Source organism: Rhinolophus ferrumequinum, chromosome 12 (genome assembly GCF_004115265.2).
Source record: "Rhinolophus ferrumequinum isolate MPI-CBG mRhiFer1 chromosome 12, mRhiFer1_v1.p, whole genome shotgun sequence".
Taxonomy (NCBI): domain Eukaryota; kingdom Metazoa; phylum Chordata; class Mammalia; order Chiroptera; family Rhinolophidae; genus Rhinolophus; species Rhinolophus ferrumequinum.
The window spans coordinates 29,039,674-29,065,708 of NC_046295.1; the positions used below are offsets into that span (position 1 = coordinate 29,039,674).

Sequence of the window (26,035 nt, forward strand, 5' to 3'; positions counted from 1 at the left end):
TTGCATTGCTTTTAAATGTGATGGAGGGAGCGAATGGCATGGTGGAGTTGTTAGACAATGCTTAGTGTCAGCATCTGGAGGAAGCATGATTGTAGAGGGCCAATATTAGGGGACAGATGCCCGTCGCTGTGCACATGGCAGATTTGATTACTCTTTGCTGTGGCTGAATCCATGATATCTCATGGCACTGCAGTTTTCATCGTTTTACTTGTGTATCTTCCACTAGAATTGAAGCTTCTTCAGGTAGGGGAAAGGATCCTGTTAAATGGGCCATCCCTGTGAACAGTGTGGTCAATATTTCTAGATTTATATACAGGAATAAGTTTTTAAAATGAAACAGGAGCCTTTTTACTCTGTGTATCTCCCACGTCACAAAGCATAGTCGTGTGATATCAAGATGGACATCATTTATCCAGTCATGAACAAAGGTGGTTCATTGGGTTATAATATTACTGCAGCAGAGGGCCTGTGGGGACAGAAGAGCAGCAACTTCATGGGTAATGATCTTCTATCTATGTGGATAATCCACCTTTGGCTTTCCCTGGCAGACCTCCCTTGGACAATGTATTATTAGGACAGTGGGGGAGATCAACCTCTCTGACGGTGACTATGACCCAGAGAGGGAAGACATTCAGTCCCCTGCCTGAAATAAAGCAGCATAAGAACACTGGATACAGAACTCCTTTTTTCTACTCTCCCAGTGTCTGTAAAGAAAAATGATCCGAACTATTCATGTTCCAAGGCCAACTCTGGGGGGAAAAAATCATCTTTCCTCAAAGCTGAAAATCTGCCAGCAAGTTTCACAAAGACTAGTAGTTTCAGTATTTATCTCTCTGCAGTTTTATCATTAAAATATTTGCATGAAAAGAATGTCTTTGTTTCCTTAAGACTTCATCTGCTCTTGCTACTCATTTGCTCTTGAAAAGGGATATAATCTTTTTGTTTTTGATCTATAATCATTCCCACAGCAACCGATTGTGATGCCACAGACCAAGGATTATAATTTTCGTTAGAGAATAAACAAATGAATTCTGTGAAACAAAGCTCCTCATGTGTTCCAAATATCCTTAAGAACAATGGAAGACCAATTCTAAAAATATTGGCTGCCTCTAAAAATATGTCCAAGAACATGAATGCCTGCTTCTTTATAGGTCTTTTTTTTTTTTCTTTTCCCTTTTCCTCTTTATAGTCAGTTCATTTCATACAACGGACATTTACCAAGTTCTTACTATGTGCCAGGTACTTTGCTAGACTCAGGGGGTACAAAGATGAATAATACATAATCCTTGCCCTTGAATTCTAAGTCTAAAGATTCCTTCAGAGTTGTAGCTAAACTGTAGGCCAGAGCTGCAATAACTGGATTTTGTCGGGATTCTGATCTCATACAGCTTTGAGTTTTATTCCAACGTAATATGACTTGGATTTTTTTCTATATTAGATCCACTATGTGAAGGGTGACAGGATGTTTTGTTTTGTTTTGTTTTATTTTGTTTTCTAACATTCAATAAATTTGGAGATTTGGGACTCCGATTAGAGTGCTAGCAGCTATCTGAAATCTGTTCTTCAAAGTCTGTATTGGCTAATTTCTTGGACAGAAAAACAAATGCTTCAGACTCTTAGGTTTTGGGACCCCTTTTAGAGAAAACTTGTATTTCTCGTCGCATAATGTGTTACTTGAATATATGTTAAGTAAGATTCTGGAGCAGCATTTGTTCTTTTTTATGTTTTCGTGGCAGAACTTGACGTTTCTCTAAGGTTTGGGAACAGTTATCAGGCATAGAATTTTGTGTTGTATTGTCAACCAAAATTGCCCTAACTAGATGAAATATTTACCTCCAGAAAAAAATAAGGAGTTGATAGAGTATAATATAGATCTCTTTCTCTTCTTCACTTATAAGTCATTGGCTGAGGTAACCTACCTGTATTTTATATCTCTAGTGGTAAAAAAGGGTCCATTTAATAGAATATGTTCCTTATGTTTGTTACTTTACAAATATTGCTATTTATAAGACTGTTTAGCCTCTTTGTGTTTTGTTTACTGTCTTGTTAAACTATCAATGCATACCCTCAAATTGGAGTAAATAAGACTTAACGCTGTGTGATAAAGAACAGAGTCTACATCTATTTTTTTCTTAATAAACAAGGAGTATTTTAAATGAACTCAAATATAGTGATTTTCCTTTTCCAGCATAAAATTCTACTTACTTTTATTGAATGGTTTGATTGATGATACTTTCAATTTTGAAAAAGGGAGACAATTTCATAGTAACATTACTTGTAAATAGATACACTTTGATCCCTTAGGAAGGATATGTCAGTTCAACTTTTTCCACACTGAATCTGAGAAGGGATATTTTTATTCCTTTAACATACTCTAGGTCTTGTTGAATTTGTGCAATTTTAGTGGACTATTGCTTAACCAATGTGTATTTACAGTTGTCTTGATAATCAACATAGATTGTTGTAAAGTCAGTGAATTTACATCTATGAGCATCGTTGGGGAAGATATTCTGAAGAATGCATCACTCTGTTGCCTTCAGGTTCAAAATATTTGTATACATTTTAAGACTCAGCATTATAAACCTGGCGGTGAAAGTGTAATTACAAAAAAAAGTAGTTCCCTACTTCAGAAGACAATGCAGCAATTGAGACAGCAATCTGATGTTATTAAAATTGTATCAATATTGTTACTTGTGCCTGGACTGGGCTAGCCATTTTATAGACTACAAAGATATATAGTATATTGTATTTTGTTCAGGAATTTACAATAGAGTTGGGGAATAAAGGAATAGCAAAGGAAAATATGTTATAAAAATGAATTTAAACAATTTTAAAAGAGGAAATGCTACAAAGCTGAACATAAGATGGTCCATGCAGTAATGTATGGTGGTAGGTGTATGGGAAAGTGTGTGATATAGCTTTGTAAACAGGAGCAGATTGGGACAGTGGGATTTGAGCTGAACTGTGAAAGAAAAGTAGGATTTAGAAAAACAAAGGATAAGAAAGTGTTCTCCAGACAAGAGGTATTCCAAAGTGAAGAGTCAGAATTGAGAACCTCTGACATGGACAGAGAAAAACAGAGCCAAATGCTGGCATTTAGGATTATTCACGAGGACGGGTTAAAACCAATTCAACATATATATCCAGCTGGTGTGCACACTGAGGAACACAACATGGCAATTCCTACTGTAAAAAACTTTAATTCAATATAGGAAACAAGACTATAAAATAATATGACACAAATGTAGAATCAGTGCTATAGGGATTCATAAACTAATCACCCCAAAAATTCCATAGCTATTTCAAAGAGAACTCCACTGAATCTTTCAAGTTTCAATGTTCACAATGTGTTTGGATTTCAGTTACTGTTTGTACTTTTGTCCTCATATGCATTATATGACAATTGTGAGCTTTCTGCTGTATTTTGTTTAATTTCTACTGCATACTCAGTATAAATGCACCTCTTTCACTGGCAACCTACATTTGAGGCATGTAGCTGTCTCTCTCACAATAGTTAACAGACTACTTGAGAGGAGAATGGTAATATAGGATGACAACTGCCGTATTTTTGTGTGTGTTCAGATTCAGTATATTATGGTTATGTGGCAGAGCAATGCAGTTCTTTGTTAATGACAGATTTGTTGAAGACAAGCTTTCAGGATTGTACTAGAAATCCTATTAAAGTGCCATCCATTAAACCATTAGAATAGTCATTAAAACTGTGCAGACTTGTTATTCATGAGTTATTAGTCTCTCACCATTCTCAGTAGTTTTTGCCAATACTGCTCTACCCTTTGTTCCATTGTAGCTATTCAGGTCTAAGGAATGCAGGTGTATCAGCTTTCTCTCTTTGCCTTCACATTTTGTGCATGGGGGATGGGGGTCGGCTTTGAGAGGGAGAGGGAGAGAGAAGGAGAAGGGGGTGTGGTTGGGAGGGTAGAGATGAGAGAGATTGAAATCCTGTGTCTTTGTTTCTAATTATATAGGGTAAAGATTATACTCAAGATCTCACTCTTTTTAATTTGATAAGAATCGTGTTCAAATTTGATACTATAGAAAGCTATATCAAGTCTTTCATCTTCAAAAACATTTGGAAGTGAAAAGTACTGAGATGAATTTATCATTAAACCACACTGACAGAGACATCTGGTATTTAATCTGTTTCCCTTACTGTCCGTAGTTTTGAAATAAAGAATTTAACTTTATGGTAGTAAATTTGAAGTTATAATGTATATACACACATATGTTCATTAGAGTGTAGTTAAGAGCTCAGACTTCAAAGTCAGAAAACTCTGGATTCATATTTCAGCTTCACTACTTTGTGGACTACCAGGGTAACTTAGGAAAGTGTCTTAATTCCTCTAAGCCTCAATTCCTTTATTTATAATATGGAGATAACTGTCTCTACCTAAATTTGTTTTAAGAATTATATTGAGGTTGAATGTATAATAATGATGTATTAATCATTATCATCATTATCATGAAAATCATAAGTAATTTAACCTGATTACTCTCAATACTATTTTTGTTTAGGTTAGAGAAAGAAAAATCTATTGTGTATCTGTCATCTATCTATTTATATTTATATATATTTACATTTATAATGCATTTATTTATGTATTATACATGTATATAGATGCATGGTGTGTCTGTGTGTGTAGATATTTTAACAATAGTATTGTTTTATAATCTTTTTCTTTTACTTAAAAGTGAAAGTGGACATCTTTATGTCAGTAGATACATAGTAGTTTCAATAGCTTCATTTTTTTTTTCATTCTAGAAGTCATTTAACCAGTCTCCTATTATAATATATTAAGGCTGTTTCCTACTTTTTTCCAAGTGTTACGAATGATTCTATAATGACTGTCCTAGACATTTGTCCAGGAGAAAGACATGGTGAAAACTTGTAAGGCTTTTAGGCAGAGTTTATGCATGACAGTATGTCCGAAGTCTGACCCTAGGAGATGATGGATCAGTGACGAGCTGAGTTTGATGAAGGTAGTGTGGTGAATGTGAATCAGATGCAGAAGGCAAAGTGACTCCCAGCCAGGCCTCCAGACCATGAAAGTATCTTGATAAGGTCACTTTACTCCAGAGCCTGATCCTTAGTTTTAAAGGATCAGGGTAAACTTGCGAGGTAATTGTGTTCTGAGGATCTCTCTTTCACTAGTTGAATGATCTTAAGGGCCATTCCACCAAGCTGTGATGACTGGATGCCGCCATCTTTCTGAGAGGACCAGATAATCATGGTAATTGTCCTCTCTGAGCCTCTATTTCCTATTTGTCTTTGACTTACTTTCTCTTCTCCTTCCTTTAGACATATCATTGCAGGTAGATTTTTTAAAGAAGTGTTAATATATGTTCTAATCTTTTAGAACATATTACGTTTGAAGACGTATGATGGTTTAATTGTGTAATAGGCAGTAGAATAAGTCTGTGGTCCCATTTTTTAGAGCAACTAAAAAATAAATGATAGCATAATTATACCTAATTTTTCAATAATAGCTTTTAAATACTATAAAATATGTTAGACACAAAATATTAAAAATCATTTCTGTAGAGCGATGAATGTATAAAATCAGTTCTTTAACATTGTTCTTGTCCTTCGCAATTGAACGCACATCCCCGGCTTATGCACCACCACGTTCCTCCCATCCTCCACCCTGCTCCAGAAGAAGGAATAAAGTTACAATCTGAATAGGCTAAATTGCTGGTTTAATAGAGAGCAGGGTAAAAAGAATCCCATGTTCTGTTCTCGTGTTTTTTTCTCTCTTCTATGCAACGCCATAGAAAAGTGAACAAGGGTGAATCCCTGGGTGAGGCCAGCCACCTTCTCTCATTCTGGCTTTAATAGCCCACTCTGACTTCCTCAGAGGAGATAAATAGAGTCAAGTGCTGTTCTGCAGAAATTGCTTTCTTTACTTTTTCCCACCTATCTGTTCACGTGATAGAGTGTGTAAGTGAACTCAGTATTTAGCAGAACCTGCCACCTCACTGTCTCTCTCTTTCCTCCTATATTTACTCACCGGGCTGTGACGGTTGTGACACTGTATCATGAAGCTCGCAAAGATCCGCAGATACAGAAATGGATATGAGGAAGTTAGAGCCTGCTCTAAGCTTTTTTTATTGTCCAAACTGGGACACTTTGAGAGTGAAAGATGGCCCTATTAATAATTAAACTGGGACAGCAGATGTAAATTGGGATATAAGGCCGCCCTTACTCAAACCCAACCTGTAGCAGAACTTGATTCTGGGCTTTTTATCTTTCTGTGTGATCAGGGCCCTTCCACTCTTCCCAAAACTCACCGCATGGTGGACTTGAGTCCTCTGAGCACAATTGTTGAACCAGAAAATGAAGGCAAAACCACCACTGCATTAAAGTGGTTAATTTGGTAATATGGTTTATATAGAATCATCACCTGGCAAACAGCCACTAAGCAGTATTTCAGAATAGTGAGAGGATGTACAAAAGTTGGACATCATGGTATGAAAGTCTGTCACAGGTGTTCACTGAGATTGAATTTCACATGTGCCAATGTCAAGGTTTTCTCTTGTCATGAATCAGGTTACAACCAAGTGTGTGCCTAGGAGCCATTGTGTTTATTTAACATGATTTTATATATCACTGGTCTATTCCAATATATGTTTACTTTACAGTCATATCTTCAGAGGGGAAAATTATTTAACTAGTTCTAACATTCTGAGGTAGAAGTCATCATTGCCACATATCCTGCCTGTAATGTGTTTCAGTCATTCATTCTACAAATACATTTTAAAATCAACTATATCCTAAGCTCTTAATATACAACATCAGATAAATTACAGTCCCTGTAGTGATATTCTCGGGCAACTCCAATTTTTTCCGAAGGGCTAATATATAAAATCATCAATGTACTGACAATTTTCTAATATATTTTACCTGGAATAATCTTTAACTTTACATTATAAAAGCACTATACAATTTAAACAGAACAATTTAATCTTTGAAATTAATCTTTTAGCTTAGAAAGAAATGAAACTCTGAAATTCTAGATTGTGTTTGTTTGTTCTAGCCTTCCTTTGCTTGTCATATGAAAGAAAGAAGAAAGTATACGTGACACTTTAAATTGTAAATACTTTCTAAGATACTTGAGCACTATGGGTATAAATAGTAATAATCTGCCTGTGTGTCGTCTTTAATTAGAAGCCTATATTCATTGTGGCGTACTGCTCCCTTTCCTGTAAGGAATGATAATATTAACAGCATGGGGTTCTTGGTATATATATACTGTGCCAAAAAGGCACAAATGGAAACTCATGTGTTTCAACTCGATAGTTGTACCAAATACATTTTCGGATGGGATGAGGTGGGAGAGTTTTTAAAGTGATTATTTAGGATTTTCTGTATTCTATCGCAGACTTGGAGGAGGCGTCATGTTTTCTCATTTCATTTCAAATGTAGGATTTTTATTTTTCTGAATCAGGAAAGAGATATGGAAGGCATTGACTGAACATTAACAGAAATGTATTCATACATATTTCAATTTGAATGTTCGGATGTTTTTCCTCTCATCTCTGAAAATAAATATGGGAGAAGAAACAAAGATTTAACAAAAAATTTTTATTAAATGACAAGGCAATACTTAAAGCCTAAAATATACCTGTCTACAAGATGCAAAGTAAAATAGGGGAAAAAATAGTGTGCTTTCAAATTAGGTTGTAAGTTTCTACATTTGATAAAGAAAACTTAACGTTATCACTTAAAACTCAAATGTAATCAAACTTTCAAAAACCAAGCTGATACTTTAACTTCCCTATTTTCCTTATAGTGTTGTTTACAGGGTGCTATTATAATATTGGTCACACAACAATTATGAAACCAAGCTATTCATTTATTGATTTTTCTTTTGACTCTACCTTTGCACTCGATTTCTGAATAGGTCTCTAGTATCAAATGAAATGGCAATAGTGAGAAATGTACATGGTTACTGGTGTTCTTTTTGTTGTTGTTGTTATCTTTGCCAATTTGGAATCTGATGGACATATTACAGAGCATATAGGAGAGCAGAAATAGATTTTACCTTTATTTTGCCTAAATTAACTGGGTAATTGCCTCAATTTTATGTTCAATGTCAAAGAAGATACACTTAGCATCACGGATAAAGCAGATGTTCCTTGGCTGCTAAGTTTGTCTTAAATCAGGAAATTCTTACACAAGCCAATGAGTAGAGGCAGGAGAAAGTAAAAAAATCCACCATTCTTTTAGTGATAATGCTGCCTCAGGTGTTTTATGCATATTATTTCTCGTAATACTTCTGGTTCTGTACAGAAGTGCCAACATTTCCAAAGAGTGATGAGGAATTCATTCATTCATCTTGTTAATTCAGTGCCAAAAACTACTGCCCTGTTATTCATGGAAAAGAAAGGATGCTATTGTGTATTATTCAGTTAAATGCTGCACACCAATTACATTTAATAGGTACCTTTATCTGTTACCTATACATGATTCTTTTTATAAACATTGCAATTACTTTCTACCAAATTAGTCAACTTTATCTCTTTGGTCAAAGTAGTTTCATAAAATTTTATAACTTTTTTTTTTTTTTTTGCCCCAAACTGTGTGGAAAAAATTTAATTCCTTTTGCTTTTCCAAATAACATCAGAAATCCTTGTCTGTGAATTATATTTGTAATACAATTTTCCACAAAACTCTAGTCTTTAAAAACATCAACTTCTAACCCTATCAGTAGCATCCAGGAAAATGTTGGGGAATATTAAGAGGATAATAAAAAATCTGGACTTTTAAATTTTTACATCTTAAAGTTTTATCTTCTTTTTCGAGCTCCTATTTGACAGAGTCTCTCAAAAATAATCTTTTCCACAGTCACACATAGAAAGCAGTAAAATAGCTATTCTGCATTCTGGAGATCAGGTAGCATTGTCCTACTGGGCTGAAAATAATCCACTGTTTGTTGTTGTTATTGTTTTTTGTGATTTTTAATCCATGGTAAATTGAATTAAGTTAAATGTACTTCTAGAAGTAAATGGTATCCTCAGAGAAATAAGCTAATTCATCTTTAGTGTCAAGATATGACTTAGAAGATAATGTTTATCAGAGGGTTTCCGGAAATATTTACTCACCTCATATGACTAAATGCTTAACTATGAGTATAGTTTCTCCTTTTTACTTCTCTCCTTATCAATTCTAATAACGTAAGTAAATCAATTGTTTCTTCAGGTAATTTTCTGTAAGCATTTATTACATGATAGTTTATAATCAGATATTCAAATTATACCATTAGGCAACATGTAAAGTTGATGCAATTTTATCATTTATCTGAAGAAAAGAATTTTAACTGTACACAAAAATATCTGAAACAATTTTTGGTGCCTTTGATGAGTGTGGTACACTTGTAAATTGTACATCTTCCTATTATTAAAGATAGAGGACTGTGACATCCATTCATTAGTTAACACTGAGAGTCTTGAAAAGTCACTATTTCAATCCTTCAGATGCAAGTGATAGCCTAGATCAGACATGTTTTTATCAGGAAAGACTTAGGAATTTTTGATGACGGATTGGATAAAGGGAGATAAGAGAAAATAAAGGCACAGACTTGACACTCAGATGACACTGATAGTCAAAAAGAAACAGAGCAAACAGACCCAAGTTACGTGACCTGCCAAAGCTCACCAGGAGCAAAGAGAAAGCCAGTACCCTGGGCTCTGACTGCCAGACTTCACTCATCACCATACTTTCCACTCACCCCATCCTCACATTCCAGTTTTTAAAGCATCATCAAATTCAACTGAAGTCATGCTCTTCTCTTTGAAGAAAGTACTCATTATGCCAATTGCAGGCCTTTGATAATTATGCAAAAATATAGCCCTTCCCAACTATGCAAACGTAGGTCTTTTTCAAATGGATACATATTAATTTACCGTTTCCAAACTGGGAGAGAGAATATGAACAAAAGAGAATAAATAAAGGCTTCATTGCAGAAATATACAGTCAATGGCAGATTGTTCTTCTAAACCTCAGAAAAGACTTGAGAATATCTGAGGGCAAACCACTTTAACGACAAAATGAGCCTACTGGTGGGGAATTACATGGAAAGATAGTATTTCTCTGGCGAGTAGGTCATTGACAGTTCAATTTCCTGTAAAAAGGATGGTTAGTCTGACCCATAGTTTGGCTAGTCAAGTAGATGGTCTATTCTATCTGTATAATTAAATTTCTGTCAGTTGTTTTAACACACACACAAAAACACAGGATGTATCTTTTTTGTGTGGTTTCTCTTTGATGAATTTCTAAAGGGAATATTTTGAGGTTTTTATCTTGGTGGGGCAAGAGGAAGTGGAATACAAAGCAACTGGTATTGTGTGATGTTTTGCACATGTGCATTATATTTTTTCTTCTGCATAGAGAAGTTGAAATTTTGCAGAACCATATTTAAGGGTCTTTGCTTTAGGATGATGACTTCAGCATTATCAAAAAGGTCACAGTCATATCAGGATGTAATTTTACTCAATGACTATAAGCCAATGTACAAATTTTTGAACATTCTCTTGTTTTGAGTTCATCAAGATTTTTGTTCTCAGCCTTCCTTGTGTTGTGTTTTAAGAGAACAATTGAAAGGCTTGTGTGAGACAAACAAGGAATCTTGTCCAACTTGGTCAGAGAGGAAATATAGCATGGCAGTTAGGCTCTCAGACTTGGGGTACCCACTGCCTGGTCTCCTCAAACCTGGCTTCTCCACTTACTAGCTTTTTGACCCCGAGAGAGTTATTTAACTTCCCTGCACCTCAGTTTCTTCCTCTACAGAATTGTGATAATAATGGTAACTACTGCTAGGGCTTTCGTAACATAAAATAAGTTAATACATGTGAAGCACAAAGAAAACACAGTAAATGTTACATAAGTGTTAGTTATTACAACTATTGGATATAAATACTTATATTTTAATTCTGGCTTTGTATCAAGAATACAATACAAGATTACACATCCATCAGTTATATGTAGCTTTTTTCCCCCCACTTACTTATTTGAAGACAAAGTTCTAGTTGATTTAAAAAAAAAAGAATTAGAACTTTCAGACTATCAAGTATAAAGACTACATAAGTACAAAGTAGTTGACATTAGCAAGTGTCTACTTGAAGTTTTCCCTTTCTTCAAGTCACAGGGGGATTTTCTTTCTATTTGGACATTTTGTTTCCTCTGTAAAGGAAAGCTATTGCTATTAAGCTGAAGATAAACTGTTAACATTAGGATGATTCAGTCAACAGCTATGGTGAGAGGGGAGGGTGTGTGTGTCAAGTGCCAAGTGGCCAACTGTACAGATAAGGAAGCAATGTAAAATGGTTTGGCATCTTGGTAAAGTTTTAGATGCTACATAAAGTCCACCCAGTACCTAGTTGATTGGGTGGAAAACCTGATGATTAATAGAATTCTTGTTTATGAGTTCTGTGACAATCTAATATATAAATTTCATATCTTTTTTAAAAGAAAGGTTTCTAATCAGGTTTTCGTTGAATAAATCTAGCTTTCTCTATTTCCAACATACAAAATTCCCCTCAGGGGAGACTAGAGAAGAACTGGCCAAGATTCCTGCTCAGGAGGGTAGAATTTTGGATTACATGCTGGGAAGGAGGGAATATCCTACTGAAAGTTGTTTGGATAAACAGAGCCAGAAGGATGAGTAGAGATATCTGAGAATCAAGCTCAGAAAAACCTAATACCAATAGCAGAGAGGAGTTGCATCCATTAGGAGCAAGGATGCTTATTTCAAAATTTTTGAATAATTTTGGAGGTGACCTCAGCTTAACTTTATAATTGGAAGATACATCATTATGATGGGCTGGCCAAAAAATACAATGTTGAAGTGGAAATCAACTGTATAACTCAAGACAAGACCTGTGTTGCTCTTTCTCCATGTTGGTTATTTCATTCTTCCTTAAGAGAATCTCAGCAAGAGAAGCCAGAAAACAAAGACGCAGAGCAACTGTGTCATCATCGGCACTAAGAAAAGCCTAGAAAGTGAGTTTTAAGAATTAGGATCCTATTCATCCATGATATCTTTGCCTCATTAACATGGATAATTGAAATTTGATTTTCCTCAACCATTTTTATTATTTTTCTAAATATAAAAGATTTTCTTATGCCTTACCTACTAGTAGTTATTCTTCTTTACTGGATTTACGGCTCTCAGCATTCTGACAAGCTCCAAAATAATGACCTATGCTGTGTGTTGTTAAATGTTCAGTCAGATAGATAGATACAGATGGATGAGTATGTGTTGTGCAAAGACAAGTCAGCATTATTTAATCAATGTTTGTTTGATCCGTGTAAAACGAGTATAAATGTGAGCTGCTTCCCATCTGTTTTCTCATCCATGTGAAGCCATCCTCATTTCTAAAACTTGATTTCTTATATAATTGCCCTGGAATGACACAGGATGATCAGTTGGGAAGAAATATCATTTGGTCTGGTGAGATAAAGGATAGTTATGTTTAGGTGTATTTCATATGTTGGGCTCCTTCATTTTGCAGTGGTCTTTTGGATAGTTAAGTAATATCATGGCTTAGTCATTTCCAGTTATTAATCATTAGCTGGGCTTTGAAATCATACAAACCTGGGTTTAAGGGCAAATGTATGATTCTAGAGGTGTGAGCAAATTACTTAACCACAAAATAGCACGGTGCCTGCCTCAGAGAAGGCCTTCAGTGAGATTTATTGAGTTAATCTTTCTTTTACTTCAATTTCCTTGTCTATAAAATAGAGAAAACAATAATAGCTACCTCATAACATTGTGAAAATTAAACAGTTTACTTCACGTGAAGCATAATGACCTGGCAGCTATTATTATAATTAACCTGTTACTTATAGGTCTTCTTCTCTTGGGTCATATTTTAAGCATAAACATATGTGACATTCAACTCATGTTTCCATTGCCAGATTTTAAACTTGTTAACCTAAAATGAAACAGCCAAAATGAGAGGCAACAAGCATTTATTAGGGATCAAAGAATCGCAATTCAGGAACATAGATACAGGCAGAAACTCTAACAGTGTCCCAATTATAGGGTGAAGGCAAGGTGTTTTTATGAAAAAAGGAAAGGAATAATTACATAAAAAGAAGAAAGAATTCCTATAGGTGCTAACAAGCTGAGTTATTCTTGAATATACGTGATTAGTTACTGATTCTGTCATCAGATGGAGAGCTCATCATCATTAGTCCCTGTAATTGGGATGTCCACTTTCCTGTTGACTTTACAACAGGAAGTGGTTTGGTCTAGTCCAGAGGTTTGGAAAACAGGATATACAAGGCAGTCCCTCTGGAAAGCCTGTTCTGGCTCTGCTCTAAAATGGTTCCACTTATGTCAACTTTCACAAACTCTTCGATACAGGTTTCAAATCATGGAGATGGCTGAGAATATGTGTCACGAGTGGAAATGGATATGAGTTAACAGTGTCTTTGAGTTGATAGATGCAATTCCATTAGTCTAATTAAGTTTATGTCATTTTACTCATCGGTGAGTAACAAGGCGATCGGAGGGAGTAAATCTTCCACCAAAGGACTATGCCTCAGTAAGTTTAGGAGTTTCTTAGGATATTTTAGAGAATGATGTGTAAGAAGCTTATGTACTAAGTAATGTTCATCAGTGCAAAGTGGAATATCAATGGTAGTTGTAATTTCAGGGTCACATACATAATTATTAAGCCATATGATGGCAAGTATTAAAGTTTTAGCACATTGTACATTACAGTTTCCGTAATCTGTTGTCTAGCTTCCATGTTATATGGAGGAATTACTCCATGATTTTTTATGACATTTTTTCAACAAAATTTATTCATCAATTCAATTCATTAAAAAAAGAAATTTGTTGAACCATTTATTGAACCATCTTTGTAGATGCAAAGATAACTAAAAATGTATATGTAAGACTATGGGTGTGGACTTCAGAATTTAAGCTGTAGGTCACCCAGAGCTAGTGGAAGTTCTTAAACAGGGACCCAACCTGTAAGGGTTAGTAAAGACTACTTTGGTATGAAAAGGGTAAGCGGGGTGGGGCGTGGTAGATGAGGGTAAAGGGGATCAAATATATGGTGATGGAAAGAGAACTGACTCTGGGTATTGAACATACAATGTGATATATAGATGATGTATTACAGAATTGTACACCTGAAATCTATGTAACTTTGCTAACAACTGTCACCCCAATTAACTTTCATTAAAAATAAAAGAATGTATTGGAGTGAGAGTTTAGAAGAGGAATTCCAATTAGACACCAGACGCTAAGCAACTGATGTAGGTAGTGGCAGTGGGACAGTAGATTCATCACTGACTTGAGAAATTTTTAAGGCGGGTCTTGGTCACTGAATGGAACTGTTTTTTGTGACAGTTCAAGGTTGACTTGAAGGCTTCCACCAGGCATTTGAATGTTTCAGCTCCCTTTAGCTCATGGGATACTTGGAGAGGAGTACATTCTGCAGAGGACATGATGAGCTTCCTAAGAACTGACTAGAAAGACCTCTAATTACACTCTTCTTTAGACTCGAAGGCATGGATAATTATTTTGCTGAATACTCTTTAATGATTGACTAGTTATATATAGATTAGCATAGGCTAAGAAAGGAAAAGGGGCTTGTAATCCTTAATAAATTAAAGGCTGCAATCTATACTGCTGAGGGTTTTAGTGCCGTTGAAGGCTAGTCATGACTGTGAAAAGGCTTGACTTTTTATACTGGTTAGTTTTATTATTATGCTGAACTCTATCCCTTTAACACAAAATGTATGCATCTTTAATATTGTAATAGCCATTTGATATGTTTTACTTTCAAGTTCTACAAATACACATAAGAGAATGGAAAACACCCAGCATCCAAAATCATTGCTAAAAATTATGTTAACATAGTGCCTTTTTAAAAAAAAATCACCTGTATGTACATCTAATTTATCATTTATTATTTCTAAAAATTTGATTTTGAACATTTAAAATAATTTTATGTAATTACTTAACTTATATTTCCATATACCATGAAATTTTCAGTGTTTAAAAAAATTTCAGTATCCTATGATAAAATAAAAAAAATACTTTGATTTCTATAACATTGCAGGAAATTAAAAAGCCCCCGAGAGTTTTATAATCAAAGGCTGGGTTCAGTTTCAAAACAATGGTTTTACTTTAATTATAAAAAAAATTTATATATTATTTTATATCTGTAAAATATTTACTTTAGATTATTGAATAACTTTGAACTAAAGGCATTAAAAATCAGAGAAAATAAGTTTAAAATAATAAAATGAAGCAATCTTTGTAAACATGATAACATATAATGATAAATGGAAAGCATAATAACTAGAAAAGCAATTGGATCCTATCTGCATTGGGGTATAAATTAATATTCTGACTAACGTGATTATTACATTTAATAATCTCCCTTCTTTACTGTTATTCTTAAATGTTTGAATTGTATAAATTACCTTGTGATACTGGTCATAGTGTGTTAATGGAGAAACAGACAAAATTTTAAGTTGCCATCAATAGATGAAGAAAGAGTAGTAAAACCTGCGTCCAATGAAGCCAGAGAAAAACCAGTCAATTTAAGGAGTGAGATTAGGTCCAGACAGGAAAGAATAGGGGAGAGTAATCAAGATAAAATAATGTTCGTAGAACTGGAAGGAATATTGAGCCAAGGTAGCTTGTAAACTATAGCAGCAGAGAAGGAAATGAAAAGTAAAAATAAATAAACCTGCCTTTCTAATATTAACAGAACATCTATATTGATTTTGTTTTCATTTGAATCAATGTTGGTGACTATCACTGTTTTTTACTATGATTAATCATTTCATGTTGCTCTGGTTATATTCAGCTTCACAGCTAGGATCACCTTGACGAAGTGTGGCTTCAGAATTTTTTTTTTTTTTTAAATCATGTTTGTTACTTGTGATAAATGCCTATAATCTGATGTTATTCAGTATTGATGTTGTATGTGTGTGCTGTTTTTCTTTTAAAGTCGATTGACCCTGGCCAGCAGTTCACATGGGAACATTCAAACTTGGAAGTAAACAAACCAAAGAATAGATATGCAAATGTAATTGCATATGATCATTCCCGGGTTCTCCTATCAGCAATAGAAGGTAAGGAAATACCAGTGTTATTTATACCTTTATTTTCAGGGGTTTAAGTATGTGCACGAAAATATGGTTTTATCTAGGTGTTCAGCCATCAATGTATATAGTTACGTAGGTTTTAGGCATTGCTTGTTCTCACTTTTCCTTTCTCATACAAATATACCACACATGGCACAAAATATCCCCACCGTCATATAATAGTACAGCATCCCTCATTACCTTCTTGCAACTATCTGAGGTGAAAGACTTGATAGTATAGTTGATGGTTTATATAAGTGAACCAAGTTGTGGTTGCCCATTTACTGATAGATGCTGATGATTATAAACAAAAAGGTGATTGTTAGAAGATGCCCCTGAACTGTTATTTAAAAATGGGTGAGGGGCTTGTTTGTTAGTGAATAAATCTGGATAGCCACTAGGGGCAACCTAAAGGTTAGGAGTTGGTGATGTAGTGATTAATACAAATTAAGCACATTGAAATGTCTGTTACATATAAAATGTGGACTGTTTGGTAATCACTCTCACAGTTGTAGTAAGGAGTACATTCCAGAGGGAATGAATGCTTTGAAAAGATGAGGATTACTTCTCAAAAATACCTAGTTTCTCTTAAGGATTCAGGAAGAGAGTATTTTCCATTCGTCCCTTTCCAATACTGAATCTCTCTCACGTGGTGTATTATAAACAATCAGGTGTTCATGTTCAACCTTTTGTTAGTCATTTTGGCCATGGTAGCACCTTGGATTTCTGTCCTTAGAAAATAGTTTACAATGTCACTTAAAATCTGCCCCTCTGTCATTGCACCTAACCTGGTCCTACAACTGTCACGTATCACCTACATCCCAGAAGAGCGGTGTAGCCTTTTCATACTCAAAAGTTTACTGCTTACCGTCTTCCAGATGTTCTATAAAATATTAAATAATATGAGCTTCAGACCCAGTCTTTTTGAAAACCTTGAAGTTCAAACATTTTCACCTCCACTTGTTGCAGTATCTATCCCTTTTTTCTGCTTCTGAAATCTTTGATGACCACCACTTTATCCCATAACTCTGGTCATGTCCTACTTGCTTTCTTAGTGCCCAAAGTTAATTTGAAAGTGAGACTTTGTTTAAGAGCTTTCCCAGTAAGCACCAAAGGCAACCATTACATTTATTTTTCATTTCTGGGGAACAAGAACTATCTTTCAGCATTCGAGGAAGCCTTTACCTGGAGCCCCTTTCATCAAACTGTTATGTGGCATAGATATATTTTGTACAATTTTCACAATCAATTTCACTTTTGATGTTGGAAAATGTTATAATCCCTTTTTGAGGCGATTAAAGAGACTATGGGTTCAAGAGTTAAACTTTTTCCATGTTGAAAAAATATTGATCGAGTTTATTGTAGTTTCACCAATGCTAGTTCAAGTAGGGTAGTGTCAAATAGGTAATTGTTTCTTTCAAGTCCTGTTTAGAAATTGTAATTGGCATATGCAGGTGATTAGCAAATAGGATTTACATTTTATCTCTATCGTGCCCATTTTAAAATGCAAAAATAAAATAGTAGCAATTTCTTGTCTCAAGTCTCTTAAATGATCTAAGTAGTAAATGAGAAACTGAATCAAATCACAGAGAAATCTTACTTTCATTATCGAAGCGAGATAAATTATAGAAATAAAGTAAATGAATGTAAATTGAGAACGCATTTGGCATGGTCTTGGCCACAGAACTTGTCAGTCTACCTTTGCTGGGTTGTAGCTTTTTGTTCACCCAGAATTAGGTCATTCAATACTACCCCCTCTCTGTACTTTTGCCCACTTTGTCATTGTTTTCTTTAACCTGTTATTTTCTACCACCTTAACAGTAAACTATGTCCAAAAAACAAGGAATATTCCTCCTTTAATATGATAGTTGGAAACTACGTTTATTTCATTCCTATGCTATTTTTATAGTATAAAATCCAAAACACTTCAATCAGACTAAAACCTGCCTTTTTATAGCTCTGTGCCCGCAAATATACCCTAAATCTAGAACTGACCTAGAAACCAAAACTTTAAATTTTAAGTGTTATGCAAAAGGTTAGAAGCATTTAATTGAAGTTTATGGGCTGTACAGAGAGCTTTAATCTAGAGTACAACTATGAACAGCATTTTATCTTAGACTAAGCCCTAACTAGCAGATATTTAAGGGGGCAAACAATCATCCTATGTCTTAAGCACAAAGAGAAAATGCTAGCAACTGGAACCACAAAACCACTAACTGAGGCTTCTCCTATAAAGGGTGCTTGGATAACACAGAGCCAGAATTTTCAAGTGTAGTAACATATTAAGTGACTTCATGCACAATTTATAAAATTTAATGTGCTTGTTTTGAGTTTCTGTGGCAATAACTTAAAAGACTTTGGTTGAGAGTTTTAGTTTCTTCTTGTTCTTCTTGTTCTGTCTGTACTGCTGTCCACTTTCATCATATTACTTTGCAGCGTTATCTGATAGACATTAAAGAAAACACTGGAAGTTGCCAAAATGATTTATATTGTCTGTATCTTTATTTAATAGAGCAAACTTTTTACACCACTTGCCCTGAGAGATGGTAGAGAGAAAAAAAATTAAAAGCATCCAGAATTCTATATGGACGTCAATGTGCTTACTGAATTCCTTGAAAATAGTGACACTTCATGACATGTTTCCAAATTATAGTCATTTTATTTATTCTGGGGAAAATGCAGAATAAATTCAAGAGAGTCCGAATTACAAAATGCTTAAAATTGTTGAATTATAGTGTAAGCAGTTTGGAAACACAATTGAATTATTGACCAATCCAGTTACCATTAGACCAGTCCCCTCCAGGTCTAAGCAGGTTTTAGAGAAAATAGTAATTCTTGAAGAGAGGTGATAGGATTTATTTTAATGATTTAAGATAAGTATTGTCAAATTATGACTAAATGGAAACTAATGTGTATATATGCATAAAAATAATATATAATATGCCTAATCTTATAGAATTCAAAGGTTGTTCAGAAGTATACTTTTATTAAAGTGGTGTGAGAGAAATAGACAAACCAAAAGATGAAGGAAATCTGTGTTTGAGTCACAGTTCTGTGACTAACTAGTTCTATAACCTTAACTTCTCTGAGTATCAATTTCCTTGGCTGCAACCTCTTTCAATTCTGACTTTCCAAAGTTAGCTGTATGTGGTTTTCATATCGATTATTTTATTTACTATACATAAAACAGTCTGATGAAACAACAGTTATTCTAATATATAGAGAGATGAGAAAACTGAAGCTCAGAGAGAGAATTAGCCCTGAGTCACACTGTATAATACTCTCAAATTAGAATTGAACTCTTTTGATTCCTTTACCCAGGCTTCCACAGCCCACATTACTCACATAGCTTTCCTACTAATACAGGTTGTGACTGTGACTAAGTAACTTAGCATGGATCCAAATGCCTAGCCTTATCTTTTGGCCTAAAAATCCATTTTATCATTCGGCATGAACCTGTGGATAACACAAACATTGCATGTTAGTATTTCATTTCCTATTTTATGCCTTAACTAATATGAGGCAGTGACACCACGTGAGAATCATCAGAGACCCAAATACATCAGATGGCTACAATTGCAGGTCAAGTACCTCTGTCTCTACCTGATTCCACAGGTGATCTGCATACCTCAAGTATATTCTTAAGAAGCTTCAACTTCTTATAAACTCAGTAATATCAATTAGTGGCACATTGCTTACTATAATGCTTTGTAACTAGCAAAATTTCAATGAAATTATTATCATCCTGGATAAAACAAGCTTTGTTTTGTTTTGTTTCCCCTAAAATAGTCTTCACAGCGGCCACTACTATGTTTCCATTAGTAGGATTCTAATTAATATTTCATTTTAAAAACCATATCGACATAGAATTTTTAAAAAAAAAACTTTTTTTGGCCTGGTCTAAATACAAAGCAAAATTTAAAACACTACTTTTTAATTCAACAACAAAGACAAAAAAGTCATAATAGATATGATTATCTGGGTACCTACTATGCAGAAGGTATCAGTCATAGATTTTTATATACAGTATATATGAACACATGTATAGATTTCATCCACTGTGTTCAGAACAGTCTCGAAAACTAGTTGTTATCAATTTTACAGGTGAAGAAACTTTTCAATTTTAAAAAGTCAAGGAATCATTTATAATTAATAGCTAGTAAGTATCAGAGACAAATTCTAATACATGAGTCAGTCAGTATCAAGCCTGATGTTCTCTTCAAAAGGCCGCTCAGACCTATGGCCATTTCTGAAGTCATGATGGTTATGGCTGTACATGCCACACCTAATTCAAAAATGGTGCCTATTTGGGTGGGGAGACTGTCGAACGATGTTACAGTATACATTTTGAAACACTTAAGATAGAAATCTTAGAGCTGGAGGTCTTCAGTTGTGTTCTTAGACGCCTGTCAAACTGGATTTTTTCCAAAGAATAAATGACATACAAATAGCTTTCAGGTGGGTTTTTCTAATATTACTTTTTAAGGTAAATTTGGAAGATGATCGAATAAGAAGACAGAAGGTTGAAAACTGAACCCCAGTTTAAGCAGCTATGGAACCTTCAGCGTGTCACTTAGTACAAATTAGCATAGACCCTTTGGGGGAGCTGGGCCCTTTTGAAACTCTAATGAACATTTTAAACCCTATTTGAAAACAAACGGCACCTACATAAGCTATGTACGAATTTCCTAGAGATCATGGATACACAAACACTTAGCAGGCCCATCCTGACTTAGTGTCTTTTGTTCTGTTTCCTCTAAAATGAGGATTTGTAAGACACTTCCTGCCATTCTTAAAATTCTGAAAGTTGATTCTAAATCCAGAGATCAATAGGTAATATGCATAGTCAGATAAATATTAAACTTTGGACTTTAAGAGATTAGCTCTTTCAAGGGAAAACAGACAAACAAATACTTAAGCCAGAGGATTTACCCCAAATACAATTATTGGCTGGTGTTTGTCTCTGCTACCAAGCCAGATTTAAGTGGTTTTGTCTATGAGAGAATTAGAAATAACAAGAATGAACTATATCATGCTATATACATTATTTAACATTACTACGTGCTAAACTGATAAAAGAAGCTTAGTAAAATGTGGGTTCATTTTATTTTTTTCTAATTTGGGGGTATATCTTTAAAGTTTCAAAACATAATGTATTTATTTACTTCATCTCTTTAATGGATACATTCTTACAAGGGCACATGTGCTTCTCAAGAACTTCTTTCCTAATAAAACATTCTAGGCTCTTCTTGCTTCTGAAGAGCTTGTTTGGAGAAGTTACTTTTCTCCAGTTTCTTCATCTGTGCAATAAGATTAATAATAGTACCTATCTCTTAGAATCATTGGGATTTAATGCACTAATGCATGTAAAGCCTTCAGAGGATTGCTTGGCACAAAGAAAATTCCTAGTAAATATTGGGAACTATTAAAATTATCATTGTTGGTATTATGAATTTTATTACTACTATCAATAGATCTTTTTATTCTCAGCTGGTATTTCTTTTGTATATGATCTAAGGAAAAATTAACAATATCCAAATGAGAAAGGTGCATAGATTTGAAGAACTTTGTGAAGCAAAAGAAAGTATTTGTGCTTGGTAAATGAATACCAGATCCATAACAGCATAACAGATTTCAAGAGGGGGAAGAATGTATTCCTTTAAATTGAAATCCAACATATATCATCTGCTGCTTGATTTGCATAATAGGAGCAACTTTTAAAAAACCTGTAAATAATATAGGTGATGTTACAACTACTTGATTATTTGTGAGATGGGCAATGTAGCACCTTTAAAATGAGTCAGTGTCTCACAGGAATAACTGCCCCCAAGATAAACCTAATTTTGAAAAGTAAAGAGAAGAACCTCCGAATAGTCCCCTGTACTGTTGCTTCACCATTTGCCAACACACCAGTCCCTATGTTTAAGTCGTGTCTTAGTATCTCTTCTGCTGTCTCTACCCATTCATTTAAAACAGCTGTCAACACCCAGTAACATATTCTCCCATTTCATGTCTTACCCATGCTGTGAATCTTTTTTTTTTTTTTTTACTGGCGATATCTACTAACCTGATATTTTTTTTCAGTAAGTAAAAACAAAACAAACAAACCCAGCAAAATCAGTTAATTATATAATAGTGCATACAAATGTTCCATATGAAACTCTAACATCAAAGAATGAAAATTATTTTCCCCAGTTAAGAATTCCTTTAATAGTTTCCATATGCTGTGTCCTGAGTCAACCCGCTAAATATGATACTTTGCCTCCCTCCAGGTTCTCTTTCTCTCCTCTCTTTCCAACTGTCTATTGATCCATCTATCTTTTCTCTCTTGTTAGCCAAGTCACTGGTAAAGAGTTTGTGGACACCCGCTATTTATTTCACTCTTGAAATTCTATTGAACAAACTGAAGGAAATGTCTTAGAATGTATGCCCCATCTTAAAAAAAAAAAAAAAAAGAAAGTAAAAAAAACACTTTTTTGTTCTAATTCTCATCTAATTACTTACTGGTTGAGTTCATTTTTTTCATATTGTTCAGAACATCAATCATTTAGCACAGTTTCTTCAACATTTTTAGACTTTTAATTTTCACATGAATTGTTTACAAGCATGACAGAGTATAATCCTTTTATTTCAGGGTGATTTTTTTTTAAAGATATAAAAGCATCTCTCTTTCTCTTTGAGGAAAAATGCACAAATTTTTCTAGCTTAATTTGTCTTAAATAGGAGGCTAGATGGGACTTAGCCTTTGGAAACTTGGAACGATTTCACAAGGTCCCTGCAGCCCGTGTAAAGCATAATTTGGCTGTTTAAATAACATCTTTCTCCTGCATGCAGCCCAGCTAGTGGTTTGGGGATCTGTATACAGTTTCTCCCTCAGCCTGTAACTGAGGTGTTTCTTACCTGTAAAAAAGAAAAAACATTTTTAAGAGATGGCTGGTTGTGTTGTTATTTTTCTTGACTCTTGTTCTCAGGAAGCTAATCGAAAAGTAAATCAGAAAGCTCTGTGAGTTTATTTTTATCTCCATTGTCTTTAGTTCAGTTACTGAGATTTTTGTTTTTATTTTTGTTGTACATCTATGTAAATTTTTATTGTACATTTTGTGCAATGAATCTATACTCCATTACTCTGAGGCTGTAGAGAAACTTGGGTGTTCTGTGGGACTCTATTGTTAGAGAAAAAGCACAGGTTGTATGTGACTGAGAAGAATATAGACACAGGTTGGTACATTACTGGGAAGTTATAAAATAATTATTTTTGTCCTTTCTATTGATTTTTTTAAAAGATACAGAAACTAGAAAGGGACATTTCAGATTTGGAATAACTTTTCATCAGTAGGGTATTTAGGAATGACTAGGTCTACTTCATTTGTTTATGTAATAAATCAATCATAATAATAACTAATATCCACTGGTATTTTAGAAGTATCAAATGTATTCACTCATTTGATTTTCACAGAGGTGTTGGGTATGGACATTGTGATAATGTTGTGATAAAGTTAGGAGATATATGAGGAGACCGAGGCTCTGAGAGTTTCCTACAGACAGAGTTCCTATCATACTCCTTGTTTGATTCTGACTCTCTAATTTCTGAACAAAGCCCTGTAATAATTGCATATTTATAAATATACACTAAGTAGACCAAAACTCTGATATGGCTGAAAAGGTATGCTGCACTGTGCCAAGCTCTGCTTTATTAGCCGGCAAAGTGCTCCCTAACTAGAAAAGAGGTGCTGATAATTCCCCAAAACTAGTAGCCAGTCTTGGAATGCATTCAAAGACAATTTAGTTGCCTCCATTCTGTGGGGCCATTCTCATAACCCTGCCTCCTCAGCATGCAGAATAGAAAACCATGCCGAGGACAGAACATTGAGAGGGTGGAAGCCGACTTAACAAACTCTTTGAAAGTTATCCATTCCTCCATTAATGCTCATGGTGGTGATGGGCTGCAGAGCCCACAAGAGAAAGGCACACTTCTAAATACATTGCCCTACATACTGTCGAAACATGGAGGGTGATTTGCTAAACTTCAGTTACATCCGGGGATGCCGTGGCAAACAATACACTGTGTCCTTGCAAGAAGCAATTTTTTCCTCTGGTACGTGGCAAAGAGAACCCTTTATTTTGCTAGTTCGGATACACCGTGGGTGTCTGCCATGGTGCAAATGAAGGGGAAAGCAAACCTGTGTTTTTGGGAGTTAAATAATTTTACTCGAAATAATTTTTATTGGATTTCATTTTTCTATTTTCTGTCCTCTAGTTTTGCCCCTGTCAGCAAACAAAGTAAACATTTTTTTCTGCATTGTAGGTTGTAAAAATTGCAATCTAGATCTTAACCAACAATTTGTTGTTGTTATTTAGGGCTTTTTGTTTTGTTTTGTTTTGTCCATGTATTGAAGTAGAGGAGGGAAAATGATTTACCAAATAAAAGGTAGCTTTTGTGCTCTGGTGGAACTTGAGTACTTCTGTCTTACAACAGAGAATAAACTGCTTTACCAAAGACAATTTCTTTTTGATACAAACTTTACTAAGGATTTGAAGAAGTGAAAAGAAATATAAGGACCTGGGTTTTGATGCCACCCTGGGTGGGAGCAGGCAGCCACTCAGCTGAAGGTCCATCTCCAACTCTGCACAGCAGGTCCTCAAATAGCGTCATTTCGTCATAACATTGATCGCATGCCATAGGAAGCTTAACTCCTGTTTATATCAATTAGCCTGTGGTAAAATTAGTTGTGTTGTATGTTGGTTCACTTAAAGTCACGGAACCTACAGAGTATGCGAAGTGTGGTGGCATTTTGTCCCCTAGAGCCATGGGTGGGATTCTGCATTTCCCCTACTGCTGCCTCGTACTCATCCTCACTTCCATAATCCAAGAAGAGCTTCTTTCTCTGAACAGACCATCTACTAGCCTAGTCCCATCACCCCCTCTTATTCTTCAATGTGTTTGTTTTTTCACCTCCCCAGATTCTAATCAAGATTTGAAGTATCAGTCACACAAAAAAATCTCATCACATCAGAGGTAGAAGCACTAGACTCAGCTTGAAGCAGAATCAGAGCATGTCCCTACCTAATCTGAGCGACACAAAGCCTCTATTTATCTTAAAATAACTTCGCAGAGATTTCCAAATGCAAGAAGGTTAAGAATACAACAGGGAGACATCTTATTTTAAAACTCAAAAGGACTTGAGGGAATCAATTTGTCTAACATGCCTTGTTTAGCAGATAAGCATCAAAGATCTGGACAAGTTGAACAATTGCCCACGAAGCAAAGAGCAAACTGCCAGCAATCCTAGAGCAGAGTCCCTGTTTCCTGGTCAAGTTCTCTAAATGTTTAACAAGTGCAATGTGTTGTCCCAAGACTCCCAAAGGCACCTGTGACTTTTCCTGTAGTGTCGAGTGATACAAAAGTATGCACATTCTTCTTATGATTACTTCATTTAACATTGACGAAATAATCAATGTACTATTTGGGGTCCTGCTTTTTCAGATAACATCAGGGCATGTTATTAGAAAACATCTTAAATTATAGACACCCCTTGACAAGAGAAATCTTTTCAAATCAATTTTTCTGCTGACCTGCAAGATCAAATGCAAAGCCAATTTTGGGGGGTGTTTACCTTTGTTTTTTAAATAAACTCACTTGGCCCCATTCATCCTTCTCAAATTAACAGAAGAAGAAAAAAGAAGAAAAAAAATCTTATTATAATCCAGTCATAACAAAACAGTTCAGATATTCTTTGACATTACAACATGCTTTCAATGTTTTAAGGCGTTCCTCAGTAATTACGCATCACAAATATTCTTCCCAACAGAATAGCTTCATCTTTCCAAGAATTCCTCCCCTTCTACTAATATCCAAATACATGTAGGAACAACGTCGCGGAGCCCTGTCCTAGTCATCTCAGG

General features: G+C 34.9%; 1 protein-coding gene across 1 annotated transcript in view; it reads left to right on the forward strand.

Moving 5' to 3' along the window:
- PTPRD (protein tyrosine phosphatase receptor type D) overlaps nucleotides 1-26,035 on the forward strand; it is a 488,669-nt gene that overhangs the window by 400,389 nt on the left and 62,245 nt on the right. Inside the window, exon 28 of the mRNA XM_033122352.1 lies at nucleotides 15,997-16,120. Within this exon, the coding sequence (XP_032978243.1) occupies nucleotides 15,997-16,120 (124 nt within the window). The remainder of the gene's footprint in view (nucleotides 1-15,996; nucleotides 16,121-26,035) is intronic.